The sequence below is a fragment of the Elephas maximus genome, chromosome 8 (assembly GCF_024166365.1).
Source record: "Elephas maximus indicus isolate mEleMax1 chromosome 8, mEleMax1 primary haplotype, whole genome shotgun sequence".
NCBI classification, from domain to species: domain Eukaryota; kingdom Metazoa; phylum Chordata; class Mammalia; order Proboscidea; family Elephantidae; genus Elephas; species Elephas maximus.
In genome coordinates this window covers 86,238,375-86,258,430 of record NC_064826.1, presented here as the reverse complement: position 1 = coordinate 86,258,430, position 20,056 = coordinate 86,238,375, and the positions used below count along the sequence as shown (strand labels likewise).

At 40.4% G+C, this 20,056-nt stretch overlaps 1 protein-coding gene across 3 annotated transcripts in view; it reads left to right on the top strand.

The window, feature by feature from the left end:
* Positions 1-20,056, top strand: part of C8H7orf31 (chromosome 8 C7orf31 homolog) — a 60,931-nt gene that overhangs the window by 8,483 nt on the left and 32,392 nt on the right. For all 3 annotated transcript variants that reach the window (XM_049893764.1, XM_049893762.1, XM_049893765.1), the window contains exon 3: positions 9,151-9,327. In XM_049893764.1, coding sequence (XP_049749721.1) covers positions 9,151-9,327 — 177 coding nt within the window. The remainder of the gene's footprint in view (positions 1-9,150; positions 9,328-20,056) is intronic.

Genomic DNA, 20,056 nt, shown 5'->3' with positions numbered 1-20,056 from the left:
CACTTTGAAAACAATGGGACCATATTGTATATAATTCAGTTTACCCCCCTCTGGCAGCTTTTATGATTTCTCTTTATCTTTAGTTTTCAACAGGTTGAAAACAGTTTGTACTTCTTGGATCTGAGTTGTTTTTTATCAAGTTTGAAATTTTTTTGTCTATTTCTTCATATTTTTTTATTCTCCATTATCCCTCTCCTCTCCTTCTGAAACTTCAGTTACATGTATGCTGGACTGCTTGATACTGTCACATAGGCCATTAAAGCTCTATTCTTTTTGTTTTGATATTTCTCTCTGTTTTAGTGTGGGTAATTTCTATTGACCCATCTTCAAGTTCACTGATCCTTTCTTCTGCAGTGTCAAATCTTCTGTTAAGCCTTTGCAATGAATTTTTTATTTTAGATGCTATATTTTTCCAGTTCTAGGATTTCCATCTGGATCCTTTTAAGAATTTTCACCTCTTCCTTGACATATCCCCATTCATTATATCCATCTCTTCCTGTAAATTGTTTAACATACTTATAATAAGAAAAAAATATTATATATTAAAATCTTTGTTAATTCCAATATCTGTGCTGTCTTTGGGTCAGCTGTTGACTTTTAATCTTTGATTATTGGTCACATTTTTCTGCTTATATCTAGGAATGTTTTGTTTACTAGACATTGTGAATGATATATTGTAGAGACTCTGGGTTTTATCTTCCTCTGGAGAATGTGAATTCTGTTCTAGTAAGCCAGTAAATTACTAGTGTGGGGTTTTTATGAAGATGAGTCAGTCTTCCCCCTTAGTTTTAGGTAATAGTTCTTAGTCCTAGGATCTCTTAGTCCTAGGATGTGTGGCTTTTCTAAGGTTCTGGTTGTATACCACGCCCTTCTAACTTGGCAGGATTCTATCTTAAGATTTTGTCTCCCCAGTACTGGTCACCTGTTGAAATCTCTGATCAGATATTTAGCCTTCTGAGTGTTGCTTTTCATGGGCTTTCTTAGATTATTTCCCATTAATGTGCAGCTGTCAGCCAAGAAGTTTAGGGAAATTTTAATGCGTATTTGGGAACTCCTTTTTCTGTGGCTCTCACCTTTCCTGGATTCCCACCTTAATTTCCAACCACTCTGGCAGCCTGAAAGCAGCCCAGTAAGTCTGCCTCTTTCAGCTTTATCTCTCCTGACGTGCCATAAACTAGGGATTGCTTTCTAGGGAAAAGCCAGTTAAATGTGGTTCTCACCCAGTGTGCTCTTCTTCTTTCAAGGGTGGTATCTCCTTTAGTTTTTACCGTATCTGATTTTTCTCCAGTATCTTCAAACAGTTGGGTTTTTAAAATATGTTATCTAGAGTTTATAATTGTTGTCATCAAGAGAGTTAGTCCAATGCAAGCTACTCTGGCACACACCATGACTGGAACGGGAATTTGTGTAATGATTGTTCTGAGAGCATTCAGAATAAATTTTGAGATATTCCTTGAGATAACTGAGGATAACCTTCAGTAGTGTTTCTATAAAGCATACTGTCTCCATCAGAAATAGCAGACTACTAACCTCTACCCCTGACTTCTAAACTAGAATCTGAGTGACAATTTTTATCTGTTCTAGGTGGTGTATGACTGTGAATATTTCATTTCCCAACCCCAGCCACTTACACCAACATATAGTCTTTCACAGTCCGATTAGCCTCATAATCTCTATTTGGTTTGTGGAATAGAGAATGTTTTCTCTCTTTCCAGATAGATAGAAGCTAAAGCATTCATAAGCGAAATGGCCTGTAAACATGAAATTAGGTAACTAGAAACAGAACCCAAGCTTGACACTTTCTAGTTTTAGAGTTGTTGGACAATTGATCTTCCTTGGTAGTTTCCTTATTTGTGAACTAGACCAAGTTCCTTTCACCTCTACTATCTACCTATTTATCACAGGATTTCAAGTACGTTCCAATTAAAAGCCATTAGAGCACATATATAAACAGCCTTTCCTACTTTCTAGGGTACCTGAGCAGAATTTCCAGATTTTATTTGGTTGGCAGAATATATCTGGCCATGGCTGCTTGTTTATAACGAAAGAACACTAGAACAGTGGTTCTTAGCCTCTTTTTTTTTTTTGCCTTCGCAACCCAAATGATAATGTTTACCTGTGACTCTCAGTGGTGATCATAGCTATTAAATAGGATAAGTTTTGTACGGTTTCCTAAGATCTATCTATGACGCCACCTGTTTCTCTCCTATTGGTCAAGTAACACCTTGGTTGAGAATCACTGTCCTAGAGAACACTCAAGTGCTCCCCCGTACTTTGTTCACGCTCCATTCCAGCACATATGCCACCATATTGTATTTTTCTCAATGTCTATTTATTCCACCAAAGCAATGCTTCCTACACCACTTGTCTAAAATGTAGATCCCTTGGATCACCCCAAACATATTGATCAGGATCTCTGGGATTGAGGCCTAGGAGTCTGCATTTTAACAAGTCCACTAATTCCTTTGCAGATAAAGTTTGAGAACTACTGCACTAAACATAAGTTTCTTCAAGGCAGCGATTGTCTATTCATCGTTATTTCCCAAACCCTCCTTTCCAGACCACCCTAACAGGTAGGAAGGGTCACAATTTTATCTTCTTCTCTTCTCAACGGACCCACTCCTGTAGTCCTTCCTTGCCAAGTCTCAGTTCAATTGCTAATGTTCATATCACTCACTGGGAATTCATTATTGTGATGTGTACTTTGGAAACTCTTTGGTTTATGAGGACTTTTTTTTGTTGCAGGTGACAAAAAAAAAAACAACTCAAACTGGCTTAAGTAAAATGGTCATTTGATTTGTTGGCTCATGTAAGTGAAAATTTCCCAGCATTATAACTGACTTCAGACACAGGTCATATAATGGCATGGGGGCATCTTCAGCTCTTGGTTCTGCTTTCCTTTGTGTAGGCTTTTTTCTTGGGCAGGCTCTCCCCAGATTGTGATAAAATAACTGCTAGCAGGTCCACGCTTACATGTGGCAGCTTTCCAAGGCCAGGGAAAGGGAAAATGGGAGAAAAAACTTGAGAGGACTTTTATTAGCTTATCTTGGGATGTTTGCCCATCCCTGGACCATTCACCAAAGGCCCGGGTCATGGGTCCCACCCTGAGGTTCTGCCCCACCCAAATCACATGGGCAGGACAGGAGTGGTTCCCCGTAAAGAAGACTGGACTCTGTTAGCACAAAAAGGGGTTTCAGGCAAACAGAATTAACAGATGTCTACTTCTTCTTGCATCTCGATATCTGACTGTTTTACTCCATTGAGACTTTGGAATTGTCATATCTGATTGAATTCACTGTGCCCTGGAAAACACTCATCTAAGATTTTTCACTGAAATTTAGATCTGCTCTACCTAAATGGGCCTATTGTTGGTGTGTGATTAGTTCTAAAACTCTTTAATTGGCAAGAAATTTAAGGGAAGCATCTTTGAGGAAATACTGCTTTTTATTAATTGACTATAAAATTAAATACAACATGTGTTCAGCTACGTGTAAACTACAAGACGGTATCATTTGAAACAGTATCTAGGTACAACCAGGCTCCTGACTCCTAATAACTAAAACCTTGCTTTCCTTTTATTCTGTGTGAATTCTTTCATTTTACAGTCCCCAGATTGGATGCCAGGATGATCATGTATTCTCAGAACCTCTCCTCTTAACACCTAGTTCTCTTAAAAAGAAGCTAGACAGCTACAGAAAGAGAAGATTCTCTCTTCTCTTAATGTTATTTGTCTGAACTTCTCTGGAAAGTGTTAGCAGGGCAACGGTGGTACCTCTAATCTATCACTGCTGAGGTTTGCTTTTTCAGACCAGGTTCAAGGTCCATGGCTACTAACTTTAACTTCAAGGTATCTCAAAAATCAACACAACACAACAAAATCAACAGGAGAGGTGAGCACAATTGGACTAAACCAAAAGCAAAGAAGTTTCCTGAATAAACTGAATGCTTCGAAGGCCAGTGTAGCAGGGGCAGGGGTTTGGGGACCATGGTTTCAGGGGACATCTAGGTCAATTGGCGTAATAAAATCTATCAAGAAAACATTCTGCATCCCACTTCGGTGAGTGGCGTCTGGGGTCTTAAATGCTAGCAAGCAGCCATCTAAGATGCATCAATTGGTCTCAACCCACCTGGAGCACAGGAAAATGAAGAACACCAAGGACAAGGTAATTATGAGCCCAAGAGACAGAAAGGGACACATAAACCAGAGACTACATCAGCCTGAGATGAGAAAAACTAGATGGTGCCCGGCTACAACCAATGACTGCCCTGACAGGGAACACAACAGAGAATCAGTCCCTGATGGAGAAGGAGAGCAGTGGGATGCAGACCTCACATTCTCATAAAAAGACCAGACTTACTGGTCTGACCGAGACTAGAAGGACTCTGGAGGTCATGGTCCTCAGACCTTCTGTTAGCCTGAGACTGGAACCATTCCCAAAGCCAACTCTTCAGACAGGGATTGGACTGGACTATAAAATAGAAAATGATACTGGTGAGGAGTGAACCTCTTGATTCAAATAGACATGAAACTATGTGGGCAGCTCCTTTCTGCAGTGGAGATGAGAAGGCAGAGGGGGACAAAAGCTGGCTGAATGGACACAGGGAATACAGGGTGGAGAGAAGTGTGCTGTCTTATTAGCGGGAGAGCAACTAGGAGTACATAGCAAGGTGTATATAAATTTTTGTATGAGAGACTGACTTGTAAACTTCCACGTAAAGCACAATTTAAAAAATCAAAAGAAAACTCTTGGGTTTTAGCAATTATCCTTCACAACGGTAGGAATAATCCTGAGTCCCAGCATGGCTAAGTAGCACTCAGCAACTTAACTTTCTAAACATTGATGTACTTTAAGGGGCACTATCTTTTTTTATTTTTTAATATCATAATGTAATTTGAACTAAGTCGGCAATTTTAACAGTGATGTAAAATGATTTCCTTGCACCAGCCTACTTTTTATTTCTTCCCAGAATGGCTAACACAGTCTAGCTCCAGCACTGGTCTGCAGACACGTACATCAAAATCACCTGAGGAGCTTTGTAAAAATACAGATGCCTAGGGCACAGTGGTTAAGAGTTTGGCTGCTAACCAAAAGATCAGCAGTTTGAATCTACCAGCTGCTCCTTGGAAACCCTATGGGGCAGTTCTGCTCTGCCCTATAGGGTCGCTATGAGTTGGAATCGACTCAAAGGCTCAATCTCTAGACATTCAGGCTCAGTAGGTCTGAGATGGAGAGAGGGAATATGTATTTCCTGAAAGTTTTTCAGCTTATTTTGGGCTGATAGGTTAAGTGGGGGTAGCAGAAGGCACTAAAAACAGTAGGAAAACCAGGATTATGGTTCTGGTTTACCCACTGACCAAGGGCAAGTTAATCTTTATAATTCAGTTACTTTATTCATGTGTTTGTTTTGAAACAATTAGAGTATTTACTATTTTATATAATCTGACTTGCTCTTCTTTAAAAATACTAAGTCAATAAATGGGTGGTATCCTTTGGTATTTCTCCTCCTGAAAATTTAAGAGTGGCGTGAACAGCTATTCAGAATCGTCACAGATCCCTATCTGTTTTTCATTCAGCTGACTTCTCTCTAGCAAGTTCTTTAGCTCTTCAGGCAAACAAACATCAGTTAAGGAAGTGCTTCATTACACGTTCCCATTCTGCTTCTGGAGTCGTTCCATTGCTTTCTGATTCCTGGACACTTTTCTTGAACATTAATTCTCTACCAGCTGAAAAAATGGAAGTTATGTTGATTTTGAGTTTTCTTTTAATCTTGCCTTCTAGTAATTACTGGCTAAATTCAGCCTCTGGGTTTGTGACTTGGTGCTCAGAATACTGTAAAGTGACTTCAAAACCAGATACTGGTTTATGGATAGGGAGTAGTATTTTTCTCAAAAACAGGTAAAGATTTAATTTTCTTTGGCTACAGGTTACAGCACTGATACTTTGATTATTATTTTCTTTGTTTTAGGGATGTGTTTTATTTAAGCTTTACAAATACTTAGTAGTATTTATTTTAATGGGTTCTTTCTATAAAATGCTGTTAGCATTAAAGCTAAGGGGGAAAACGTGAGACTCTAAAGTAAAAGAGAAATATGACTTATTTATGCTTTGCCTTTTATTTTAAATGGTTTCCTGCAACTTACTAGCTTCAGATGGATGGCAGCCTAAATGACTGATTAACATTTTCTCCTGGCTCATCTTCCTGGGATAATGTAATGTACAGGGGTCAGATGTTGAGAAATTGACTCATTTACGATTTAAATATAACTTTTACAAACTTAGATATTAAAACTTCGGTTGTCATTAATCAAATGTGTTTAAATATTTTTCACTTGCCATGTCCTCCAAACGATGTCTATAAGTCATATAGTCATAGAGCTGCTGGGGGCCTTAGATGTCTGCGAGTGGAGTGTCCCTTCTACAGCACCTCAAATCAATGGTTGCCCGGGTGCCCCTTGACTAGCTAATGCAGGGGCTGGCAAACTTTTTCTGCAGAGGGCCAGATAATAAATATTTTAGGCTTTATAGTCTCTGTCACAAATACTCAACTCTACCATCGTAGGGTGAAAGCAGCCATAGACAATGAATAAATGAATGGTTTTGGCTGCATTCCAGTAACATTTTATTTATGCAAACAGCCTGTGTGTTGGATTTGGCCATAGTTTGGGTAGGGACTGTAGTTTGCCAACCCCTAATCTATTGACCTTACGAGATAATACATTTAATTTATAAGATACTCCCATTTCCTGGATGGAAATATCTCCATTCAGCAGATGTTTACAGGGGATTCCATTAAGCCAAGCTCTGTAGTGGTACAAAGAAGAAGGAGCTCCACAGTCCATATCTCTGTCTCTGTCTCCGTCTCCAAGCTCTGAGTTTCTGACTGACTCTCTGTTACTCCCAAGGTATAGTCTAAAGGGCTGATACAGCCTCTCAGGATATTGTTTCCTTCTCTTGTTTCATCTCTTACAACTCTTCTCTACTGAGCCCCAAATTGCTGAATTCCATATCAGCTGTAATTCAGCTATTTTCTCAGCCCTTAAGTTCCACTTGAATCTTTATTCCATGTCTTGGGAAATCCAAAGCTTTCGCTAAAATTTATCCAAATTCCCAGGATGGGGGTAGAGGTGAGGCTTTAAAGTCTGTTGGTCATTTCTGACTATGAGTTCCCGGTTCTGTTGACCACCACATTGACCCAGAAGTGAAACCCAGTATTTTCTCAATTTCCTTCAGATACGGTCCACACAGAGCATTTATGAATATGATAAACTTCACTGAGCAGTTGGGGGTCAGGAGGAAGAGTCACGTCACACCATACTACATGTAACTTAAAACCCCTAATATGCCCTAACTTCTGTATTCATCAGTTCTTTAACCATGGGTCACTAGGGGTCTCTGGCTGGCTTTTCACCAAATGCAATCTCCAGCCTCCTCCCATCTTGCTGGCTCCTGTCTTCTCCCTCTCCCTTTACTCCCCTTCCCTCTCCTCTTTCTACCTCAGGAGTAAAAACACAAATAACTCCCACTGCAGAGCAGCTTCATCCATCCTTTAGGTTGCTTGGATTCTACCAACACCAATACTTTTAAGATGTTTATCTCTACACCAAATGGCCTGGCAAAATATTTTATCAAACAAAAATAGTTCCCTCTCTAAGAGGGATTTCAAAGCCGACATTTTCAAGATTTTTCAATTCCATAATCTTTCCCATCTTCAGGACTTTTTGCATTCTACTCCCCTTGCCTAGAATATTCTTTCCTCTCTTCCACCTAGATAACTCATCATTCATTAGAGCTCATCTTCAGCAGGGATTCCTCTAAGAACCCTTCCTCTAGAGAGGATCCTGTCTGTCTTGCCAAGTGCCTAAGAGACCACGTTAATCCAAAGTCAAGTCTTGGGCCCATGCAAACTTGAGCAAAAGACCACTCTTCTAACTCACCTTTAATGGAGGAGTGTAGCCTTCTGGGGGCCCAGCATATTGTAGGTATGGTCTCCTTTAGATTCCTATCTGGCCCTGAACTTTAATATCTGTACCTTTCACTCCCCAAGGCCCTTAAAACAAAAGTATGAATTTTCGAGAATTGGTGCTGCTCTAAGGGCAAAGGTAGCTTCTGCGCTTCTTTACCTTTCTGGGTTCCTATTTTTCCTCTTGTGTAGGCCTGGTATCCCTTTCTAGTATTGACAGCAATTCATTGCTTTTAAGAAGATGTTTTCTTTGTCAGCATTTTTATTTATTTTCATTGAGAGCGTTGGTGCAAATAACCTGGCTTTCCACCATTGGAAACTAGAAGTCATTAAATCCTTCCTAATTAGGAAGCAGATCTTTTGCCAGATATATTCTTCAGTGTTTTGTGAGACCCTCTCCCTAGCCAGGGGCTTTCATTGTGGTGTATTGGGCTGCTTGCGTCCTGGCTTATTCACTCATGCCCGCAGTCATTGAACAGACTCTGTTGAGCACTTTCTATGTGTCAGACACTGGGGTAAAGCACTGTTAAAACAGTAAACAAGATAGGGTCCTGCCCTTCACTCCTTTGTTAAGAAAGAGTAGAGAAAAATCATCTGAACTATTCGTCTTCAATATCAGGCTAAATACTACCAGCCAACTGAGGAAATTTTCATGTCTCCAACCTACTGAATAGCACTATTGTAAGGGATGGGACTATTGAAGACCTCATTTCTATGGAAGGTAACTTGAATAGGACAATGCTTCTAAAATTTTAGTGTGTGTTAAGAATCACCTGGAGAGTTAGTTAAAACAGATTACTGGCCCCATCCCCAGATTCTGATTCCTAGGTCTGGGGTGGTGCCTGAGAATTTTAATTTCTAACAAGCTCTCAAGAGATGCTAATTCTGCTGGTCCAAGGACCACACTTTGAGAACCACTCTTACAGAAGCTCTAGGTAGAATTTAGGATCAAGTAGCTTCTCCTTCACAATACTCGCCATTAAAAAAAAAAAAATCTATAGGCCTTCAAGAATTTGATCTGATTCTTTCAAGGGTCCCATGATGTCCAAATAGCCAGTGTGTATCATAATCTACCCTACACTGAGAATTCTATGTTCCAACAATGATAAAAAAAATAATAATAATTATGAAGCTATAGGAACTTGAGGTATTTCTGACGCTATTTCAAAAGTCTCTCTTTTTTCACAGGTATCAGGAGTTAAGGGAGTCACTCCAACAATGCAGGCTTCCCTGGGGTGCCGATAGGGAATATGGTGGGATAATACCAATTTCACTCCCCGAGGAACACAGGCCAAAATGTGAACCTCCTCGTGTCATGGGTAAAGGACACCAACATTATGGATTTGGTGGAGAACCCTGGCAAAGGTAAATAAGCTTTCTGCCATTTACAGAGAGGTCTTTATTATCCATTTTTCTTTGTTTCTATTGTGAATCCTTTCTTAACTTAAATAGGCCTCTAAACTTATTTCATCCACTATTTAGAGAAGAGACAGATGGTGTCAAAACCCATAGGACTATACAACACAAAGAGTAAAACCTATTGTAAACTATGGGCTATAAAAAAAAATAGTTAATAATAATGTATCGGTATTGGTTCATCAGTTGTAAGAAAGGTGCCACACTAATGCCAGATATTAACACTAGAAACAGTGCAAGGGAGGGAGGGGGTGTATGGGAACTCTTTGTACTTTCTGCTCAATTTTTCTGTAAACCTAAAACTGCTTTAAAAAACAAAGTCTATTGTTAAAAAAAGACGCAGATGGGAAAACTAATTATAATTTCTAATGGTGAAATCATTTTTAAAAATCTGTTCATGAAGCATTTTGGTGTCCTTAGAGATTTTAAAGTACTGTGATCAGAAATTTTGATTAATCTAATTCCCTTGCTTATCCCATCTTACCTAAAACTAAATGGAAATATTCCTGAGAGAAAGATATTAAATTAAAAGTATTTTTCTTTGAGCAAATAGTTGGTCTAATTTGTACAGATGTTCTTGGTTATTGGAACTTTTGCTTTATAATGTATTCAGCAATCTTTATTGCAGTCATTAGAATCTATCAAGGCATTATTTTCAAGCGTTAAAATATTTCAGTAATAATTTATAAATCTTAAAATCACTCCTTCAGAAACTCTATTCAAAACACAGGTTAAAACTGAAGAAAAGGAAAAAAAAATCTGAGCAGCAAATTAAATGTCACATTAACTATTTACTAAAGATTATGAAGGGGCAGTGGTGGTTCACTGGTAGAATTCTCACCTTCCATGCAGACTGCGTGACCTGGATTCAATTCCTGCCCAATTCACCTCACGGACAACCACAACCCACACGTCAGTGAAGGTTTGTATGTTGCTATGATGCTGAACAGGTTTCAGCAGTGCTTCTAGACTAAGAGGGACTAGGAAAAAAAGCCGGCAATCTACTTGCAAAAGTCATTGAAAACCCTATGGATCACAATGGTCTGATCCCCAACCAATCATGGGGATGGCGCAGGACTGGACAGTGTTTCATTAAGTTGTGCATGGGGTCACCATGAGTCAGAGCCAACTTGTCAGCAGCTGACAACAATAAAGATTATGAAATTCCTCAGCGCAAAATCCGTTTATCAAACCTTTACACAGAGCCTACCTATTCCTGCTTTATCTAACAATCCTGGCTACCTGGTTTACTAAAAATATAGTTACCTGGTGTCTTCGTTATCTATAACAGAATATATCATAAGTGGATGGCTTCCATAAACAGAAGTTTATTCTCTCACAGGCTAGTAGGCTAGAAGTCCAAATTCAGGGCACCAGCTCCAGGGGAAGGCTTTCTCTCTCTGTCAGCTCTGGAGGAAGGTCATCAATCTTCCCCTGTACTAAGAGCTTCTCAGCACAGGAACCCCAGGTCCAAAGGACACATTCTGCTCCTGGCACTACTTTCTTGGTGGTATGAGGTCCCCCGTCTCTCTGCTTGCTTCTCTCTTATATCTCAAAAGAGACAGACTTAAGACACAATCTAATTTTGTAGATTGAGTCCTGCCTCATTAATATAACTGCCTCCAATCCTGCCTCATTAACATCATAGAGGTAGGATTTACAGCATATAGGAAAATCACATGAAATGACAAATGCTGAACAATCACACAATACTGGCAATCATGGCCTAGCCAAGTTGATACGTATTTTTGGTGGACGCAATTCAATCCATGACATTCCACCCTTTGGCACCTCAAAATTCATGTCCTTGCCACATGTAAAGCACATTCACTCAAAAGTCTTAAATCAACCCCAAGTCCAAAATCCAAAAATTCCTCTTCATCTATGAAATCTAGAATACAAGTTATCCGCTTCCAAAGTACAATGGTGGAACAGGCACAAGGTAGACATTTCCATTACAAATGGGAGAAATTGGAGGGAAAGAAGAGGTAACAGGAACCAAGAAGTCAGCAGAACACACTGCATTAGCCTTCAAGGCTTGAAAATAATCCTCTGTTCTCTGAGACTATTTAGGCAATGACCCTGCCCTCCAGACTCCTGGTGTTAGCCACACTCTCTGGATTCTGGGTGGAGGCCCCTGGGCTTCAGCTGTGCCTTCCAGGCCCACTGGAATGGCAACTCTGCTCCCTAGCATTTGGGTAGCGCCATTCTTCTAGTCCATCTGAGTGGCAACCCTACCCCCTCATCCCTGGCAGTCACCTTTCTTCTGCCCCTTGGGCATGGCATCCCTGCCCCCTTAGCTTTTGGACAGTGGATCTGGGCCGATCCCGTTGGTAGTCGTGACAGGCAGCCCCATACTCTGGAACCAAGTTGGTGAAGATCTGATTCTTTGAAACCTAGGAGGCTGTGGTCCACCCTTTGAAGCCCCAGAGGCCACGTCTCCACCCTTACAGACCCCAGCGGTGGTGGTTCTACCCTTGGAGACCCCAGTGGTGGTAGTTCTATCCTGTGATACTGAGGCAGTTCTGCTCCCTGTGTTCCTTGTCTCTTCAGCTTCTGCTTCCTGGTTCCTTGGCGTCTTGGGCCCTCTGGTCTCACCGTCTGTGTCTGCCCTGCTGGGGCAAGTGTTCCAAAGCTCTTCTGCTCCACAGATAAGTTCCTGGAGGTACCCAACTCTGCCAGTAAACTTCCAATGGAAGGCATTCAGCACTCATGCTCCATGGGTCAGCAAGCCTAGCTCCACTGATAAGTGCCAGGAAGCCTCCTGTGCCAGGCACTCAGCTCTCTGCCAGGAACCTCCTGCACAAAGGCACTCAGCTCTCTTGCTCCCTGGGTTGGCTCTAGCGTTGTCTCGCACTGGTCTTCTGGTTCTGTCGCTGCTGTTTCTCTGATGCTGCTTCTCGCCATCTGTGCCACCTCCAGTGTAATAAAAAAAATAATAATAATAGCCTTCCTCATTTCCTTCTGAGTCTTCACCAAAATTGTCTTTGATGTCCATAATTCCACCAACCATCTCTTCAAGGCAATCTAGGCTTTTACTATTAAAAAAAAAACTTTAAAACTCTTCCAGCCTCTATCCACTCAATTTCAAAACCGCTTCCACATTTTAGATATTTGTTAGAGCAGCACCCCACTCTCTCAGTAACAAATCCCACCTTAGTTATCTAGTGCTGCTATAACAGAAATACCACAAGTGGATGGCTTCAACAAACAGAAGTTTATTCTTTCACAGTCTAGTAGCCTAGAAATCCAAATTCAGGGCATCAGCTCCAAAGGAAACCTTTCTCTCTGTCGGCTCTGGAGGAAGGGCCTTGTTATCAATCTTCTCCTGTACTAAGAGCTGCTCAGCACAGCATCCCTGGGCCCAAAGGACACACTGCTCCTGGCACTACTTTCTTTTGGTATAAGGTCCCCCTGTGTCTCTGCTTGCTTTTCTCTTTTATATCTCAAAACAGCTTGATTTAAGACACAACCTAATCTTATAGATTGAGTCCTGCCTCATTAACATCATAGAGGTAGGATTTATAATACATAGGAAAATTACATCAGAAGACAAAATGGTGGACAATCACACAATACTGAGAATCATGGCCTAGCCAAGTGGACACACATTTTAGGGGGACACAATTCAATCCATGACACCTGGTTTTTTGTTCTAAAGCAGTTAAAAGAAATAAATTAGGAAAGGAAAGCACAGCTAGATACAGGCACATTAATGGTCGGGACACTGAGCAACTGACGACCAACCTTACTGGAGGCCTCAGCAAGGCAATAAAGAAGCAGACAAATGAAAAGATCTAACAGTCTGAGACCAATTAGAAAGATTCAGACATCTGATACACATTATACATAGTGAGGACCTCAAATTCATTCGTTCATTCAAAAGATTTTTTTAATACTATTTTTTTTTAGATAAGTAGTAACTTTGGTGAAGGGTAAGACCGTACACAATACTGGGGAAATCAGCACTACTTGACCAAGGCAAAGTCATAGAAACTTCACAGACACATCCAAACTCCCTCAGGGACTGGATTGCTGGGCTAAGGGTTGGGGACCATGGTCTCAGGGAACATCTAGCTCAATTGGCATAACACAGTTTATAAAGAAAATGTTCTATATCCTACTTTGGTAAGTAGATTCTGGGGTCTTAAAAGCTTATGAGCAGCCAGCCATCTAAGATACTCCACTGGTCCCACTCTGTCTGGAGCAAGGGAGAATACAGAAAACCAAAGACAAAAGGGAAAGATTAGTCCAAAGAACTAACGGACCACAACTACCACAGCCTCCAGACTGAGACCAGCACAACTAGATGGTGCCTGGCTACATCACTGACTGCTCTGACAGGGATCACACTAGAAGGTCCTGAACAAAGCTGCAGAAAAATGCAGAACAAAATTCTAACTTACAAAAATGATCATACTTAGTGGTCTGACAGAGACTGGAAAAACCCTGAGAGTATGGCCCCCAGACACCGTTTTAACTCAGTACTGAACTCACTCCTGAGGTTCACCCTTCAGCCAAAGATTAGACAGGCCCATAAAACAAACAATAATATGCATAGCAGAACCATATATAGGAGACTAAACGGGCACACCAGCCCAGGACAAGGACGAGAAGGCAGGAGGGAACAGGAAAGTTGGACGAATGGAAATGGGGAACCCAAGATCGAGAAGGGGAGAGTGTTGACAAGTCACAGGGCTGGCAACCAATGTCACAAAACAATTTGTGTATTAATTGTTTAATGAGAAACTAATTTGCTTCATGCAAAGCACAATTAAAAAAAAAAAGCATTTCTGCCAAAAAAGATTTTTTTAAGTCTCCACTTTCATGGAAATTACTTTCTAATATACCAGTAGATTCGTAATATCTTTGTAAAGTGAATGTTGTTACCCTGATTTTGCACATGAATAGACAGAGATCTCAAGAGACTCAGTACCTTGCTTTGAGTCAGACAATTATAAAGTTGTGGAACAGGGATTTGAGTCCAGGCCTGTTTGACTCCACAGCCCAAACAAGTTCATTTCACCTGCTAATTCACTCATTTACTCATCTACCCATTTACATGTCTATTCAGCAATTTAAGTATAGCAAGCATTGTTCTAGAGACAGGGAGTATAGCTCCTGATGGAGTTTACAGCTGTCGTCCCCGAAATTTGTACATTGAAAAAAATGCATAATATTCTAAAAGCATTAGAAGTCAACTCACAGAATTACCCACAGATAAAAAAAAAGCGAAGACTAGTTTCTTAAGGGAAATCCAGCTTGAAATGAGAGGTTTGTGTTTGGCCCCTTGTTGCATGCAGCCCTAGGACACTGGGAGAGGAAATATTTGTACCAATTAGAATGTCAGCCAGCTGTGTCAGAAATATAGGTTAATGCTACTAAAATTATTTTTTTTAATTTTATTTTAAAAATGGCATGAACTTTGATGCTGTTCTTAAAACCTTTGTCCTGCTTATATCCGTACATCTCTCCAATGTTACTTCCTTTTTCTTAGAGAAAGATATCTAGAATCATGTTCTACATGGAGGTTATTTGTGTAAACTTTTCTGTAATTAGTCAAATTTTTATAATGACAGTGTATCATTTCCATAAAAATCACAAAACAGTCCCCTTTAAAAACAACCACATGTATCAAGTACTTCTTTATGCCACACATTGTGCTAAATATTTTATAGCCCTTATCTAAATTTTTTTTTATCTAAATTAAATTACACTTGCTTTTTAAATTTTACTTTGCAAATAAAACTACTTTCATTCTTTTTAAAATTAAATTTTAATTACAGAAGTTATTCATTTGTATGGGTTAGGATTTTTCTGTTGCAAACAACAGAACCGACTCTGGCTAGTTGAAGAACGGCTTTATGAGAGGATGTTAGGTTAGCTCACTGAACTGTCGGAAGGGCTAGAGAAATAGGCTAATCGCTACGCTTTCTAGAACAACAGGCAGACTCAGCCCCAGGACTAGCCTCATCAGAGAACGTGCCCCTGCTTAAACTGGCACCTCTCCTGCCACCTAATTAGCAATATGGATGTCCCAGACAAAGGCCACTCATGTCCAAATCAGAGTCTAGTAAATATATGGATGATTGGTAGAACTTAGGGCACCCATTTGCACCCTGGCTTCTAGGGAGGCTGGGAAGTAGAGTTTTCTAGATTTTACCTAGGAAAGTAACAAAAGTAAAGACGATAAGACAGTTGAAAGTGACAGTTGACTGCCGCTCTAAACAACATCAACAGTATTAACATGCTTTTTTATTCAAAAAGTGGCCCATGGACCAGCAGCATCAGCATCACCTAGGAAATGATAAATGCAGAAATTTGGGACCAGCCCCAGTTTTACAGAAACATTTTAACAAGATGCTCTAGGCAATTCTAATAAGGTTTTCTAGACAATTCTAACATGCAACAAAGTGTGAGAACTGCCACTCTAATGTAAGAAAATGTAACAATTTTTCATAAAAATACACTCACCTTTCCAGGAGAGACCCAAAGCCTCATCAGTTTCTGCATCCAGCTCCAAGTCCAGGATCTCTGAGTGATGTTTACTCTTCTAGTTCAGTCATAATCTCATCCCGATAGTCTAAACCTTTGTGCTTTAATGAAATTAATTATCAGCAACATGCCCTATATGAAGTAATAAAGAACAGAAAGAGGAAAAAAGATTAGTGTGTGTGTATATATATATGGATGTTCACATAAAACCCAACCTATTGCTATCAAGTCGATTCCGACTCATAGTGGCCCTATGGGACAGAGAAGAACTGCCCCATAGGGTTTCCAAGGCTGTAATCTTTACAGAAGCAGACTGCCACATCTTTCTGCCATAGAATGGCTGGTGGATTTGAATCACCAACAATTTTGCTAAGCAGTCAAGCATTTTAACCATGTGCCACTGGAGCCCCTTGAATACACATATACATGCGTATATACATATCCATATATATCTACATGCACGTACACACAAACACACACACATACAAATATATACAATACACATACACATGTATATCACCATGGAGGAAAATATGGGAAGCAACTACTGTCCACATTTCTGCAACTGGTCAAGAGGCTATTGTTGGTGATGCATTTTCCTTCCTCTACTATCATTCCAAGTTCGTTTGACCTCAGCCAGTACCTCAGCTGGCAAAGTTCATTATTTGATGGCATGATCCAAAATTTTGTTCCTGGAAGGTCTGACCCCTTGGTGGCTCTGTGTGCCTTAGTTATCTAGTGCTGCTATGACAGAAATACCACATGTGAATGGCTTTAAAGAACAGAAATTTATTACAGTTTAGGAGGCTAGAAGTTTGAATTCAGGACACTAGCTCTAGAGGAAGCCTTTCTCTTTCGGTTGGCTCTAGGGGAAATTCCCTGTCCCTTGGTTCCTTAGTGATCATCCTGTGGCTTGGCATTGTCTTCCCCCATCTCTGCTCTCTTGCTTGCTTGCTTAATCTCTTTTATATCTCAAAAGAGACTGACTTAAGATACACCTACACTAACACTGTCTCATTGATATAACAAAGAAAACCCTTTCCCAAATGGGATTATAACCAGGGGTTAGGATTTACAACACATATTTTTGGTGGACACAATTCAATCCATAACAGTCTGTGTTAGGCTTCTATAGTATTTCATTAACTTTATACCACTGGAGGTAATATACTAGGAGATGTCCAAAAGATTCCTCAGGCTCCAGTAATACTCCTTTCCCCCATCATGGTATAGCAGCAACCCTCTTGCCCCTTGATAATCAGGATCAGTCACCTCAGCCTACTTGGTATAATCCTCTCTTGCCTATTTTATTCAGAGTTATAAGGAGTCTAGAATTACCGTAGCAGTTCAACTTCCAATTCAAGGGGATTGTTGTTGCACCCCCTGATGGAAGCATTTCTCCCCTTGACCTCCAAACCAGTGGAGCCCAAGTTGACGGGGGAGGAAGCAAAAATTCTCAAGTGTAACAGTAATTTTAGAGTACTAAGGGCTGTTTCCACTTCCACCCTTTGGTTGTTAGACCCATGCATTCTGGCTGTAGGGAAAACAGGAATATTTATCGGCCACTGGTTCAGAGCATGAGCCACACTCTATAAGACAACGCTCAACCATAACTGAATCTTTAATAGGCCATTCTACTCTTCTGAAAGTATGGTAAGACCAGTGAATCCTTTGAATTCAACCATTGCCTTATTTCTTTTGTGGTAAGTTAAGTTCCTTAATCAACAGTAATATAGTTTAAGATAGCAAGTCAGTGAATAAGATATTGAGGAAGTCCACTGATGATGTTACTGGCAGAAGAATGGTGAGAAGGAAAGGAAATCCATATTTAGAAATGTGTGTGTTTTTTTATGTAATCAACCTACCACCAGATGGCTGATTAGCACACCCAAGAATGTGTTATACTAGTAAATGCGTAGGGTAGATCACGTCTGCTGGCAAACTCAAATGTGACAATAGCCAGGTCAGTTTTGGTAAAGAGAAGTTCATGTTGCTGAGCCTATGCACAATTTCTCTCCCTGTCCCTGTGATAACTTTGTTTATGAAGCCATTGAGCAGGCACTGGGGTAACTGGAGAAAGCCTGATTGAAATGCAAAGAATTGGTCATTTTTTGGAGGGATCCCAGAGGTCATGGCCCCTGGACTCTCTGTTAGCCCAAATCTAAAACCATTCTCGAAGCCAACTCTTCAGACAAAGATTAGACTGGACTGTAAGACATAAAATGATACTGGTGAGGAGTGTGCTTCTTAGCTCAAGTAGACACATGAGACTATGTGGGCAGCTCCTATCTGGAGACGAGATGAGAAGGCAGAGGTAGACAGGAGCTGGTTGAATGGACACAGGAAATACAGGGTGGAGAGAAGGAGTGTGCTGTCACATTGTAGGGGGAGCAACTGGGGTCACATAACAATGTGTATATAAGTTTTTATATGAGAAACTGACTTGAATTGTAAACTTTCACTTAAAGCACAATGAAAAAAAAGAATTGGTCACTTTATCTACCTAATTATTATCAAGGAGCCCTGGTGGCACAACGGTTAAAGCGCTCATCTTATAACCGAAAGGTCAGCAATTTGAACCTACCAGCTGCTCCAAGGGAGAAAGATGTGGCAATCTGCTTCTGTAAAGATTACAGCCTTGTAAACCCTATGTGGCAGCTCTACTCTGTCCTATAATGTTGCTATGAGTCAGAATCAACTCAACAGCAACAGGTTTTAATTATCATGAACATCCTCAATAATGGGGTTCTTTTGGTGAGCATTCTTCTGAGGTACAAATAACCCTCACACTCCTGGGCCAATCTCAGAGGATGGAAAGCAAATTTCTTTCAGTCTACATTAGGTAGATTAAATTCACAGTACAGACTCATTATAAAAATATAGGGTGGCTATTCAAAAGATAAGGGGTAGCCACAAGTGACAGTTGAACATTACAACATTAAGCGTTACAGATAAGGTCTGGTTCCCGTTGACCTCTGCTCCTCCCCCTACCCGATCTGAGTTTCCTTCCTAGAGGTAATCCCTGTTGCTACTCTGGTGTGTCTCCTTCTACACCTTTAGTTATACATTTACACAATGATAAATGGACCCATCGAAAATGGTCTTATTTTGTGTGTGGAATCACTTGATAGTATTAGGCAATTTGGGTTTTCCTTTCTGTCTACAGCCTACAAATTTTCCCATGTCAGTAAATATAGATCTACCTCATTCTTTGTAATTTCTCATAATGTTCTACAATATAGATACATCATAGATTATATAAGGAGCCCTGGCAGTACAATGGCTAAGCACTCAGCTACTAACCAAAAGATTGGCAATTCTAACCCACCCAACCTGGAGATCTGCTCCCGTAAAGATTATAGCCTAGAAAATCCTGTGGGGCAGTTCTTCTCTGTCTCATGGGGTTGTCGCTTTGAGTTAAAATTACCTTGACAGCACTCAACAACAACATAGACTATATAACCATCCTTGTAGTGTTTCCCTTTTTGTTCTTGTTGTTGCATTAACTATACTGTAATGAACAACCTGTACAAGCTTCCTTGAACTTGCTGGGTCACAATGTGAATATTTCTAACTTTAGTAGTTGCCCAAATGCTTTATATTCTTATGTCGGAGTCTAAAAGCATCTATTTCCTTACACTCAGCCAATTCCATTATATCAAACTGTATAGTTTTTTCCCCCACGTGTCCGTCAGTTTGTCGTACTGTGGGGGCTTGCGTGTTGCTGTGATGCTGGAAGCTATGCCACCAGTATTCAGATACCAGCAGGGTCACCCATGGAAGACAGGTTTCAGCTGAGCTTCCAGACTAAGACAGACTAGGAAGAAGGACCTGGCAGTCTACTTCTGAAAAGCATTAGCCAGTGAAAACCTTATGAATAGCAGTGGAACATTGTCTAATATAGTGCTGGAAGATGAGCCTCCCAGTTTGGAAGGCACTCAAAAGATGACTGGGGAAGAGCTGCCTCCTCAAAGTAGAGTCGACCTTCATGACATGGATGGAGTAAAGCTTTCGGGACCTTAATTTGCTGATGTGGCATGACTTAAAATGAGAAGAAACAGCTTCAAACATCCATTAATAATCAGAACCTGGAATGTATGAAGTACAAATCTAGGAAAATTGGAAATCGTCAAAAATGAAGTGGAATGCATAAACATCGATATCCTAGGCATTAGTGAGCTGA